An 11,807-nucleotide genomic window follows, 5' to 3' on the forward strand; every position below is an offset into this window, starting at 1 on the left:
TCCACTCTATGATAGATCTAGCAAAAAAAGCCATGTGTATTTCTTTTGCATCCTCTCTTGGTCCCATTCGTCGCGTGTGTGTTGACTTCAAAATGTTGAATACCCACGTCCATTTTCTCAGTGTATATGTCGCTGTGGCTTGATTGGCAGTAGCCTCACGTTTGAACTCCAATTACCTGGTAACTAGGAGTCCCTAGTTCGAATACAGGAAAAGGCATGCTGGTTGGAGCGGCATTCGGTTTTCGGAAGGGGCATAACTGCGTGTTATCAACGCACTCTATAGTAGATGCTGCTGGCTGGAAAGGTCTTATCCAATAAAACAGAGTAATTGCATTGTAACTGTCATTATGGCTATCATGGTATGTGATCTACTGAACGCATTTTGTCCAAATCATTTTGGAATTTATTCTACGCTTTCTTATGTGCTGCTATTCTTTGTGCTTCTTGATTTAAACTCTTGATCTAAAATTCAAACTCCCGTCTGTAACCCTTAACCTCGGTGACGTCAGAATCCATCATATACCTGCTCACGCCGTGGGGATGTATTTATTATGATGTGGGGGCGCCCGTGCATTCTCCTCACGTATGAGGGTTGACATCTCAGTGTAGTGGTTCGGCGGGGAACACGGGAAAGCCATCACCATCATGTTGCCCTTCTACGATCCGGAGAGAGAGCTGATGAGGACCATCATGAAGTCCCTGTTGGCCATGATAACGGGGATAGGGGCGTTCTTGGTCGTGGTGAGTTTCGTCCTGATCTTGTGCAGCTCCAAATCGGACGGCACGGCTAGAACGGATACGGGGACGCTGTGGGCGGGAGGGCTGATGCTCACCCCGGCATTGCTGTATCTGATTTACGTTTGCTTGACGGCGAGCGGAGGAGACTGGCCCGAGATGGGGGAGGACGGCTGCGATAGTACAGACGGCGAGCTGCTGGGAGGGAGCGGCGAAATGGCGGGAAGCGGGGCTCGGAGAGCCGAGGGATTGGACGAGATGACGGATGGACCGCTATTTCCATGGCAACTGCCGAGTGAAATAATGAGAGGCGACGGCATGGGGAATTACAATGTCTCGCGAGACTTCAGACGGGGGAGGGGAGGGGAGTTTTCGCCGGAGGGCGGTATACGCTTCCACGGGGGACAATGGCGCCGTGAACTGCACAATAAGAACGATAGGAACAACGGGAGACGGGGAATGGCTTTTGGAGGGGGTCACGGCAGGTACGCTTCGTCAAGGCGGTGCTTCAGGTAGGCATCTGGTTCGCCCCATAAATGGCCAACGGAAAGTTTATTTTCATCTTATTTCATTGCCCTTACTAGCAATTCAACGGTCAACCCACATTGGGCAGCTTTGCTGACATCTGATGCCATTAACATACATCAGTTGAACATACACATGTGACGTAGGCTTAATGTTGAAACTACGCTAGAAATTCCTATAATTATAGATAACGCAATAATACATCAAAACATTCAGAGTAGATCAATCGATATCAAACTAGTTTTACTATAAATCGAAACAGAAACTTTCAGGATAACAGGTTTTAGCATTTCATTCATTACAAGTGCCAACAGCAAGGGTCAAGGCCACTGAGTTTATATCAGTGCATAGATAATGAATCATACCTTACGTGTGATAAGTTTAGAAAGGTACCAAGTAGCATATTTAGGATATAATCTTTTTTACGTGAGATTTAGAGCCTTGACGGTCTACAAAAAATAGGTATAGGAAAATATAGTAAAGGTGAATATAACTTATCATGTAGTCATTGGTCCAAGCTACAAAGAATAGATGTCGATAGCAATGCGATCACGGTTACCGCACGGGCCCAGTGGGCTATGTATATATTGATCTATTTTAAACCGCTGCGTGCTCAGAATAAGTAGTTAAGCACAGGAAAGACCCGTCGTACGCAGACTGTTTTCATGATTTTTGCTTGTGGTCGAAAGCTGTTCAATTTTTTGTCAGATACCGTTAGTTGGTCCGCTGTCCGAGAACTAGGCTACATCTGCAATGCGCTAAAATAGCCTGACCCGGAAGCAAAACAAGACCTGAAATTGAGCTGTTGCGACAAGTGGACAACACTTATCAGTGTACATACTTACGGCTCGACCGACATCTTGGATTTGGAACAAGGCATGAATGTATGTTAAGGAAGTAGAAAAATGCCGCACAGAAGAGCAAGAAGGGGCGAACCAAGCTGGTTTCAGACGGCAAACGACGATGCCACGTCGTTCTGGTTTCGGGACTTGATACGCATGGGCATCCTTCCGGAGGCCTGGGGCCGGCAGAGGGTGCCCGGGCCCCGGTACAAGCCGTGGTGGTTCCGCGGGGAGCGGAAGGGGCACACGGTGGTCCTCATCGTGACCGAGATCGGCTTCATGTCGGCAATAATCGGCTTGATCGTCGGGCTGCACATGAACTACCTCGGCCCCATCATTTTCGCAGTAGGGATCATTCTGCTCGTACCGGCTGGGTTCTGGTTAATCTGGGAGTTCAACATGGCGACTCGAGCTGACAGACGAGAGAGACAAAGACGAGAAGAAGACGAGGAGGCTGGAGATGGGGAGGAGGATGCTGATGATGAAGAGGAGGAGGGGCCTGTCGCGGAGAGGAGGTACGATGCGGCGTTTTGAGACCTAAAATCAATTTGGGGCTTGCCTCGTAAATCTTAAAGTCCCTACAAGACTAACTATGCCGGCGGTAGGAAGAATAATTTCTCTATGGCCACTATAAAGCGTCACTTGCACAGTTAGGAAATGTTACCCTTCCCGCGTAATGACTCTCCTGCCCAGTGATTTCCTCTATTCTTGCTGAATTGTGCTATCCATGGACCCTTAGAAGAGAGAGAGAGAGAGAGAGAGAGAGAGAGAGAGAGAGAGAGAGAGAGAGAGAGAGAGAGAGAGAGAGAGAGAGAGAGAGAGAGAGAGAGAGAGAGAGAGAGAGAGAGAGAGAGAGAGAGAGAGAAATGGTTTATTGGATTAAAAAACTGTTGCAGCCTAACGGCTGCATTGCAATTTTGTACAATGATCATTATATATATATATATATATATATATATATATATATATATATATATATATATATATATATATATATATATATATATATGTGTTATATATATATATATATATACAACATATTAAATACGCTACACTGACATGTCCGATTCCTTTAAAAAACACTACAAGTTTTCATTGACGAGTCTGACGCAATAGGGGAGAGTGCTGTTACTAAACCGGGACGTCCTACATTTGAAACTGGTATAGCTGGCATTATTCCTTAAAGTTCTGTTGTGGACATCCCCCCGCTGCAATGAACTGTATCTGCTAGAGTTCGCAAGAGATTTCGCATATCTAAGACATAGAATGTCCCTTCTAGAGTCCAGACGAGCGAGTCCTGTTATGCACAGAGCAGACTCATAGGTGACGTACTCTGGTCCCAGTATGATCCTCAGCCTCAGGGCTCTCTTCTGGACGCGCTCAATCTTCGCTGATAGATCACTGGACAGTCCCGGGTGCCAGACGACGGATGCGTACTCCAGTAGTGGCCGTGCGAAACCAATGTAAATTGGTATCAGATCACACATGTCCAGTCCGTGCTGTCCAGGCCTGGTGAAGGCTATAAATCTCCCCTATTGTGGATGACTCCATCGGTTTCACCGTGCATACCTGCCTAAGTGCCTAGGCCAGGGGCTGGCCCCGTGCTCCGCTCCGTTAGTAGTCTCCATGTTGCACGGCCCTGTGCCCTCTTCAACTCCGCGTACTTGATACTCTGTCCGATGTCCTTTGCGATTTGGTCCCTCCATATCGCTTTGGGGGTCTACCCCGTGGCCTCGGCTTTTGGAAATCCTGATAGTATGCTTTGTGGACTAGTGTGTTCGGTGGTCTCCTTACTACGTGTCCGAACCATCTTAGTCTTCTGAGTCTGATGGTATCAACAATGGAGTATCCCAAGTGTATCTCTGATTTCCTCATTTGGAATACGGTCACTGAGAATCGCCCTTAGGCATCTCATTTCGAAAGCTAGCAGGAGAATCTCTTTAGACTTTTTCAGAGTCCAAGTTTCACATGCATAAGTGGCAATAGGGAGTATAAGTGCCTGGAAAAGACGCATTTTAAGACGTCTGCTGAAACCCTTGCAGTTCCAAACTGTTCTTCATAGCCTACCAAATGCGGATGCGGCCAGAGAGATCCTTCTCTTTATATCATTTGTGGTGCCTGGTACAATACTTCCTAAGAAAACAAACTCAGTGACTTTTTCGACATTTGTACCCTCTATGGAGATGTTTTCTTGTTCTATACTAGAGATTTCAGGCCCCATTTCTTACATGCTGCTTCAAGCTCATTTGTCGAGAGCTGAAGTTTGCTGAATATTGCTGCTATGAGTGTAGTGTCATCTGCATACCTTCCCACTTTGTGGATAGGTTATCGTGGAGTTGAAAAGTAGTGTCAAGGCTTTTCAGCTCATCCATAACATACAACATTTAGTAAAAGCCTTGCATACAAGTGACGTAATCCAACCATTCTGTCTCGCTAGCTGGATGCTTTTACTAAATGGTGTATTTTCTCCCTATGTATATGTTTAAAATATAAAGCTCGTGTTCATTCAAAACGTTAAGTATCTATATATCTGGTACCCGCGTAAGAATAAGAACAGGCAAATTGCTTTAATGGGCTGGCGCGCGTACGTAAATCAGATCAATGCTTACTGATTTCGCTTTATGATCATCCAACTTATACCATGTACAGTGACAGTATTCTGCGTGATTTGAATTTTAAATTACGTGAAAGACCTTGTAGTACACAACAGGCGTTCCCTTGTGGTCTTTGTCGATTGTGTTTATTTTTGTTTCCATCAAACCTGGATGGATGATGTGCACATCGACAATGGTGTATCTGAATCGTGACAATATAACCTGACCCGGAAACAAAACAAAACGTAAAGGTCAACCACTGCATGCAGGTTCGTGGCGGCACTTTTCAGTTATCTCCAGGCTTCCAAATATTCATAAGCATTATATTACATGTATATGAACATTATATATATGGACATGTATATGGACATGATATCGTAATAAAACATGATCTGGAAAAGAACTGTTTACAGGTCAGAGACCTTCACCTTTGACCTGCGCATGCGCAGCTGGATCCATGAACGCTGAGTCTACCGACATCTTGAGTGTCCATGGAAATATGAGAACAAGGAGAGACACTAATTCTGCTGAAGATGATGAGATGTCCCACTGCCTGAGTGAACTAGTACGGATGGGACTCCTGCGCGAGGCATGGGGGCGGCAGCTCCACAGCGCCCCGGGGTGGCAGTGGTGGATCCGCGGGGAGAAGAGAGGCCACGGCGCGGTTCTCATCGTCACCGAGATCGGCTTCCTCTCAACTATCATCGGCTTGATCGTCGGGCTCCACATGAACTATCTGGGTCCCATCGTCTTCGCAGTTGGCATCATTACGCTTTTACCATCCGGGCTGTGGCTGATCTGGGAATTTAAAATGGCGACTCTAAGAAGGCAAAGACGAGACGTTGAGGAGGAGGAAGGAGATGATGAAGAACAAAATGACGATGATGAGGAAGAAAATCCAGTCACGGAGAGGAGGTACTGCACCGTGAGGCTCTGTCATGCTTTAAGGCCCAGAACGGGGTTGCCACGCCCAATAAATCTCTCCGACTGTAGTTGACCGTAATAATTTTCCCAAGCGTACAAATGACGTTATCCAATCAGTAAAAACGGTTTGATTTGTCTTTATACATGTATGTGGGCAGGTTAAACAGGGTACTTTGTTCGTTATACATAATGTATTTTAAACGTGCACGTAGAAGTGACGGAATATATGATGCCATGGGCGTGCGAATCCTACTGAGTATATGTTCCAGCATCTTTGTGCCAGAAATCATGAATTATTTAACGATAGTCAATTTTTGCTGATCGAAAGGTCCTTTATCACTCACAACTTTAATATACGTTTTGTCAACATCTGTGCCTGTAGATTTCCAAAAATCGACATTTGTAAGCTGCGAACGTTCACCAGTGCCCGGTATTCGATACCAGGCCCCAGTCGTCATCATAGTTACAAATCGGAAAGGGAACAAATGCAAATGTGATCATTCTTTTCACATGAAATCTAAGTATTTTGTTGCGAACTTCAAAAACTTATTGTTTAAATTATGTATTCTTCCTTTCTAAATTATAGTCATTTCTAAGGATGGTTCTGTACTTTCACTAAACGGATTTATTTGCATAAATTTATCTATTTAACTATTTCTGATGTATCCAGACAGGGTGACCCATACCACTGGGATGACACTGTATTTGAAAGGCCCCTGGGGTCTTTTGATTATTACGGTATTTAATCAGTGCCATTTACCCTAATCATCTAAAGGCCGTTATGGCATCTATGACTATGTAATTTATAAAAAAAATGCTTTAATACAAGTACCACCACCACAAGCACTGTGTATTGTCTACATTGTGCACTCTAGCACTAATGTTCTCCACAAATCTTGTTCAGAAAACACGTGTACACAAACGCGCACCTGAAAATGTAACCTTCTTGATAAAGGCACAAATGAAAATTGTACACAAACAGTGAACAAGGCAGATCATTATCTGGCCACGCACACCATATGTCAGTCATTGAAAAGTTTGCTCTGGAAAAATGCTATTGCCCAAAACCGCAACGTTTTAATGTTTCAATCCGGCCCCCAAACATGGGACCAAATAGAGGCGTTTCCATGGAATTTGTAAGTAAGCAATAATAGAGGGCGCCCGTCCTATGGCCACGCGTAATGCTTTTTCAATCGCTTATAATGCAATGCGGCTTCGCCTCGACTTGCGTATCCGGCCGATCGCACCTAAACTTTTCGTTTGGTATTCTGGCGCGTTTTTTCTTATTCTTGCATGACTGCGGTATCATATTTGTCATATTCCACGTCAGGGATTATGTTTGGAAAATGTGGTAATCCTGCAATCCACTTTGTTCACTTCATTTTAATTTTGACATACTATGTTTCAATGTTGTGCCTTTGGAAAAGCACTTTACACCAATTTCCTCTAACGACTCAGGTGTAAATGAGTGTCCAACTTTCGCTAGGGAAAGAGCGTTTCCTCGGATAGGGCGTTACATGTAAATGGAGGCCCCGTGTTTGAGGAGAGGCACACCTTGAGCACGTTAAAGAACCCACCACACTTATCGAAATGAGTAGGGGACCATTCTGGTGTGACTGGAGTAGAGCAAATAAATCTGCACAGCACAAACCTGGTTTGTTACGGCGATGGATATGAGGCGGTGAACATGAATTTCAGATATAGGCTAAACATGTAATAATGCTTTGTCATTCCGCTTAGAAACGCCACTTAATCATAGATTCATATTACCACAGGGAAAATAATCATCTGGGTAGCCTACTTCTTGTCAATGATTCATAAGCTGGTGACAAGTCATGATCCCCGAAGAATTCTCAAAGACTCATGTTTTTATCTTATGATTTTAATAATCATACTCCATCTTTGTCAAGGATTAGGTCTAATATTGTGCTGAAATTTTGCATATCTATGACACTTAAAACTACTAAAGGTTAAGAGACCTTACCTTGCATGTGCTAGGTCGCGGTCGAATCATACCGAGAGTTTTGCTGTGAACAAAAAATCGATTGTTAATTTGATATTACTGATGCCATTTTATCAGACATTTCTTCTTGTAAGGATCGGAGTTGAATGTATTTTCAAAAATCCCCGTCACTCCGTAGGAGCCATATAATGTCTCTGATCAAGTCAATGTTTACATACGTGTATCGCCGTGTATTAATTGTCGGATCTCAATTTTGTATCCTTTGGAAAGGCACTTAACACGCCTTTTTTTACGCTACACAGGTATAAAATCCGGACTTCGCGGCTGGATGGCAAAGGCCGATGGATGGAGAGGAATGGAATCCATTTTCCAAAATACAGTGGGAAAACAACCCAGTGGGCTTCCGTCCTCAAATACGATATGAAACCTTTTCCTTTGTGCTTTCCTTATCTTCGTATATTTTGTATTCCATACAGATCACGAGAGGGCGTCAGAGAAGACCTACCTAGCGTGAGAGATGGCGGGCAGATCCAAGTGGTCGTCCCATCACCACCTCCGTACGAGGAAGTGACGTCAGAAGACCGCCGCCATCTTGGGAACCAGAGCGAGGCTGGCGCTGCCCCTCGGCCGCCACCGTACGCGTCCGTGGCGGAAGCTGACGAGCGAACACGACAACAAACGTCTCGGACAGAAGAACCACGGAGTTCCGAACAATGCCCGTCATACACAGAGGCAATAAGAAGCCCTACAAGTGCGAGTCCTACCGAAGAAATGCCCCATGAACTACCACCCGTGCCACCCCCTGCTTACGAAGAGGTCGTCAACAGATAGGGGCAAAAACACTGTGTCACGTGTAATAGCTATAATATATCATTGATGGAAACCTATATGAACTTGAACTCATACAATAAACATTTATTCTATTTTTTTGTTATCTATGTTTGCACTTAGTGCACCTGCAACTGTTCAATCTATTGTTCCATGTTAAAACAATATCTTATCGAACACAATGCTAATACCCAAGTGATTGCACTGTTGACTGTAAGATTATGAGGGAGAACTTTTTCTAAGCAATTGAAACCAAAAGAAAATTACGATGTTTTCATATACCAAGAACACGGTGAAAAATTGAAATGTTGCTGATATTGCGTAATACCAACGTAGATAGGCAAGATACATAAATAGTCACGAAAGTTATTTTCATGTTTGAACTGCTGTACATCGTATGCGTAATGTTGCCCCTGTATCTATCATACAGTGACGTAACCTCGCTCACCAGACAATTTTATGTCATACAATAAGGCTTTTCTTTTCACTAAGGACATGTCAACAAAGCCTGACCAGCACCTGGTAAGCAAGGTTAAAATAGACCTATTCGGTGACGTTGATGTTTGATATTTGTAGGATCAGCATCAAGCTCACATGCTACCAATATCACAAAGTGTGGCATTGTACAGTGTAACTGTCACAACTGTATTAAATTTGAAGTCGGTAAAGATAAGCAAACCAACTCGGGTATGTTGTACAGTATGCGTTTAAGAAGTTTAAGAAGGCATAAAAAGAGTCATTATGTTATAGTAGTATTTCCGTGAATGCTTAAGATGACAATATCACTAGGATTGGTACTCGTATAATGCTTTCCATCGGATTTGTTACAAATACATATGATCACTAGTATTGCAAGAATTTTTCTTAATCCATATCCGCGTGATCCATATTTGCATGATCAATTCAAATTTTCGGCTCGGTATTGATGAAAGATAAATAATATCTACCACCCAGTTAACTTCAGCTGATAGTTGCAAATGCCATTAATGATTACTGATGCAATCAGTAGCTAAACGTAATAAATTTACATGCGACTAGCATGGAGCCATCTGAGTCGTCTGATTGAAGGCCATATATTGCCATAAAGGCCATATGAGGCTATTGCCATAAAAATCACATAAGCCCGTATAAGCGCACGTTTTGAAATCCAACATTTACGTCTTAAAGGATGCATAAAGATGTTCTTTTTAACGAAAGCAATGATTTCTGGATTCATTACGGATGCTAAACTTTTCCTTTCAGTGCACACAAAAATCAAGGCCCCCTTTCCACTAGCTGCGCTCTTACTTAGACCTACAACGCATGTGAGTGACCTTTGACTTTAAAGTGGGTCTATCATACAAAATGTAAAAGTGTGACTGAAAAGACGAGAAAACACAATGCGAAAAAGGAAAATAAGTCTTCTTCTTTACAGTTTTCTTTACTACACATTAGATAGGACTTACGTTGGGACGACCAAGTAGATGTGATGGTGTCTAAAGCCAGCAAGCGTCTCTTTGTCGTCAGTAGACTGCGCCGATCCGGAGTACCATTTATTTATTTTATTTATCTGATCTCACTATCATATACTGCGGGTACATTCGTCTCATCCTAGAATATGGTGCTCCTTGCTTTAGTGCCGCACTCACAAGCAAACAGTTTGCAGCCCTAGAGCGTGTGCAGACTGAACGTGCCTGCAAAATGATCATTGGACGCCGGTACAACTCCTACTCAGAAACGCTAGAACAGCTCAATCTCCAACGCCTATCAGACCGCCGTAGGAGCCTGTGTGTTGACTTTGCTACCAAAGTTGAGAAATCCCCACGGTTCTGTTCTTGGCTGCCCCCCACCCGTGTCCAACAGCATGGTGGAAACTTACGCAACTCTGGACAGTACCAGCAGCCTTCTGGGTCAAAGCGCTACATGTCAAGCGCCATCCCGGCCTTGTAGAAACGCTTAACGGACTCTAACTGAACTTTACTCCTCAGTCACACTATGACAATTATTGCCTCTTCATGGTGATTTACGATCTCTTTTTTTTTTAAGTTGTCTTGTTGAAGTTTTAAGTCTACATAAAGTCTAAGTCTGTACGTATTACTTCGATATTGTATTTTAACCAGTAACTATTGACCCATTGTTTTAACGTCGTGCATAAAGTTTTCTAATTGATGTATTTTCAATAGAACATGATTGTATTGTCCTCGCAATTCAGCCTCATAGGCTGCCAGGAGGACTATTATGCTTATTGCTTAATAAACCAGTCTACTACTACTACTACAGTTTGTTGAGCGGTCTGTCAAAGCTTAGCACAGGGAGAGAGAGAGAGAGAGAGCGACGAGAGCGCCGCCCCAGTGGAAAAGGGGTATAAGTGCATGCAGTGGCGTACCTGCAATGACGTTTTTACTTTTAATAATTACCGGATTGCTTTATCAACTTTTCACAACGATTTACTAGGTGATAGATAAGAAGATGGAAATACTCGACTCACGAGATGACGATGGAAAATGGGTAAAGAAAAGACATTTACAAACATTCACATTCCTCTCATCATGCGTGGTCTTCAGATTCATCAGCCTAAGCTGCGCAAAAATAGTAGACATCGGCAAAACACTCTGATAAGTTACCAGCGTTACTGATATGTACAATGGCAGAGATAAATAGTCCAAAAAACATGGATGCCTAGTTTTTGGAACTGTACTGTACATGTTGCGCCCTCTATCTAAAGCTGTTGGCTCTGCAAAATTATGCTTAGGGTAACAATCTTCGATTTTTGCAAATCGGCCAAAGCAACTTCCATTTTTCCATATAGCCGCACTTTTTATGACTTTATTAGCCATATATATATATATATATATATGTATGTATGTATGTATAATGGACATCCAAAACACTACACATGACATGTGAGGATACAAGTTAGCTTTGTTCTTGCATTGGAAGACTACTTGCTTGAAACGTTTTTTTTTTCTAGATTGATCTAGGCAGGCCAGTCTCACATTACACTTGCATGCACCATTCCGTGAAGCTGAAGTGTTTCTTGGTTGAGTAATTATTGCAACATAGAACCCTGAGTGCTTGCACTCAAGCCAAAACTGCTACTTGTGATCCCTGCAAATTTTAGGAACGACTATTCAATATTTTGGATAGAAATTACCTCGTTTCAGAAATTTCCTCGTTCGACTCACACTTTAAGCCTCGTGTAACCAAGACGCCGGCAGTCTGAGCCGTGAGACTTTCTACCGGCCCACAGCTAGGAGCTTACTCTCGTTTGTTTGCTCTCTGATTCTGAGCCAGGTAAGTGCACGGAATCATCTGCATACAAGTAACATTGAACAAGTCACCTGCACCAGACGAATTTTAACTACGCCAGTCATATGTTATATGGATTACACCGAAACACGCGTTTAGCATGCAACT

The 11,807-nt window shown here is 43.3% G+C and overlaps 1 protein-coding gene across 3 annotated transcripts; it reads left to right on the plus strand.

Moving 5' to 3' along the window:
- Positions 1-546: 546 nt before the first annotated feature.
- LOC118412100 (proline-, glutamic acid- and leucine-rich protein 1-like) lies at positions 547-10,664 on the plus strand. 3 transcript variants are annotated; one of them, XM_035814730.1, is made up of 2 exons: positions 547-1,247; positions 8,060-10,664. In XM_035814730.1, exons 1-2 carry the CDS (start codon positions 646-648, stop codon positions 8,412-8,414), a joined length of 957 nt encoding a protein of 318 aa, XP_035670623.1. In that variant the 5' UTR covers positions 547-645; the 3' UTR covers positions 8,415-10,664. The 3 variants fall into 3 exon arrangements, with proteins under 3 accessions (XP_035670623.1, XP_035670625.1, XP_035670624.1); XM_035814732.1 differs by lacking the exon at positions 547-1,247 and adding an exon at positions 1,870-2,617; XM_035814731.1 differs by lacking the exon at positions 547-1,247 and adding an exon at positions 5,139-5,611.
- Positions 10,665-11,807: the final 1,143 nt, after the last annotated feature.

Source organism: Branchiostoma floridae, chromosome 3 (genome assembly GCF_000003815.2).
Source record: "Branchiostoma floridae strain S238N-H82 chromosome 3, Bfl_VNyyK, whole genome shotgun sequence".
Taxonomy (NCBI): Eukaryota; Metazoa; Chordata; class Leptocardii; order Amphioxiformes; family Branchiostomatidae; genus Branchiostoma; species Branchiostoma floridae.

Excerpts from the sequence above, each read along its gene's own strand:
- LOC118412100 (XM_035814730.1), top strand. The coding sequence starts at position 646 with ATGTTGCCCTTCTACGATCCGGAGAGAGAGCTGATGAGGACCATCATG. Across the intron at positions 1,248-8,059 it reads TCGTCAAGGCGGTGCTTCAG|ATCACGAGAGGGCGTCAGAG; the intron begins GTAGGCATCTGG and ends TATTCCATACAG.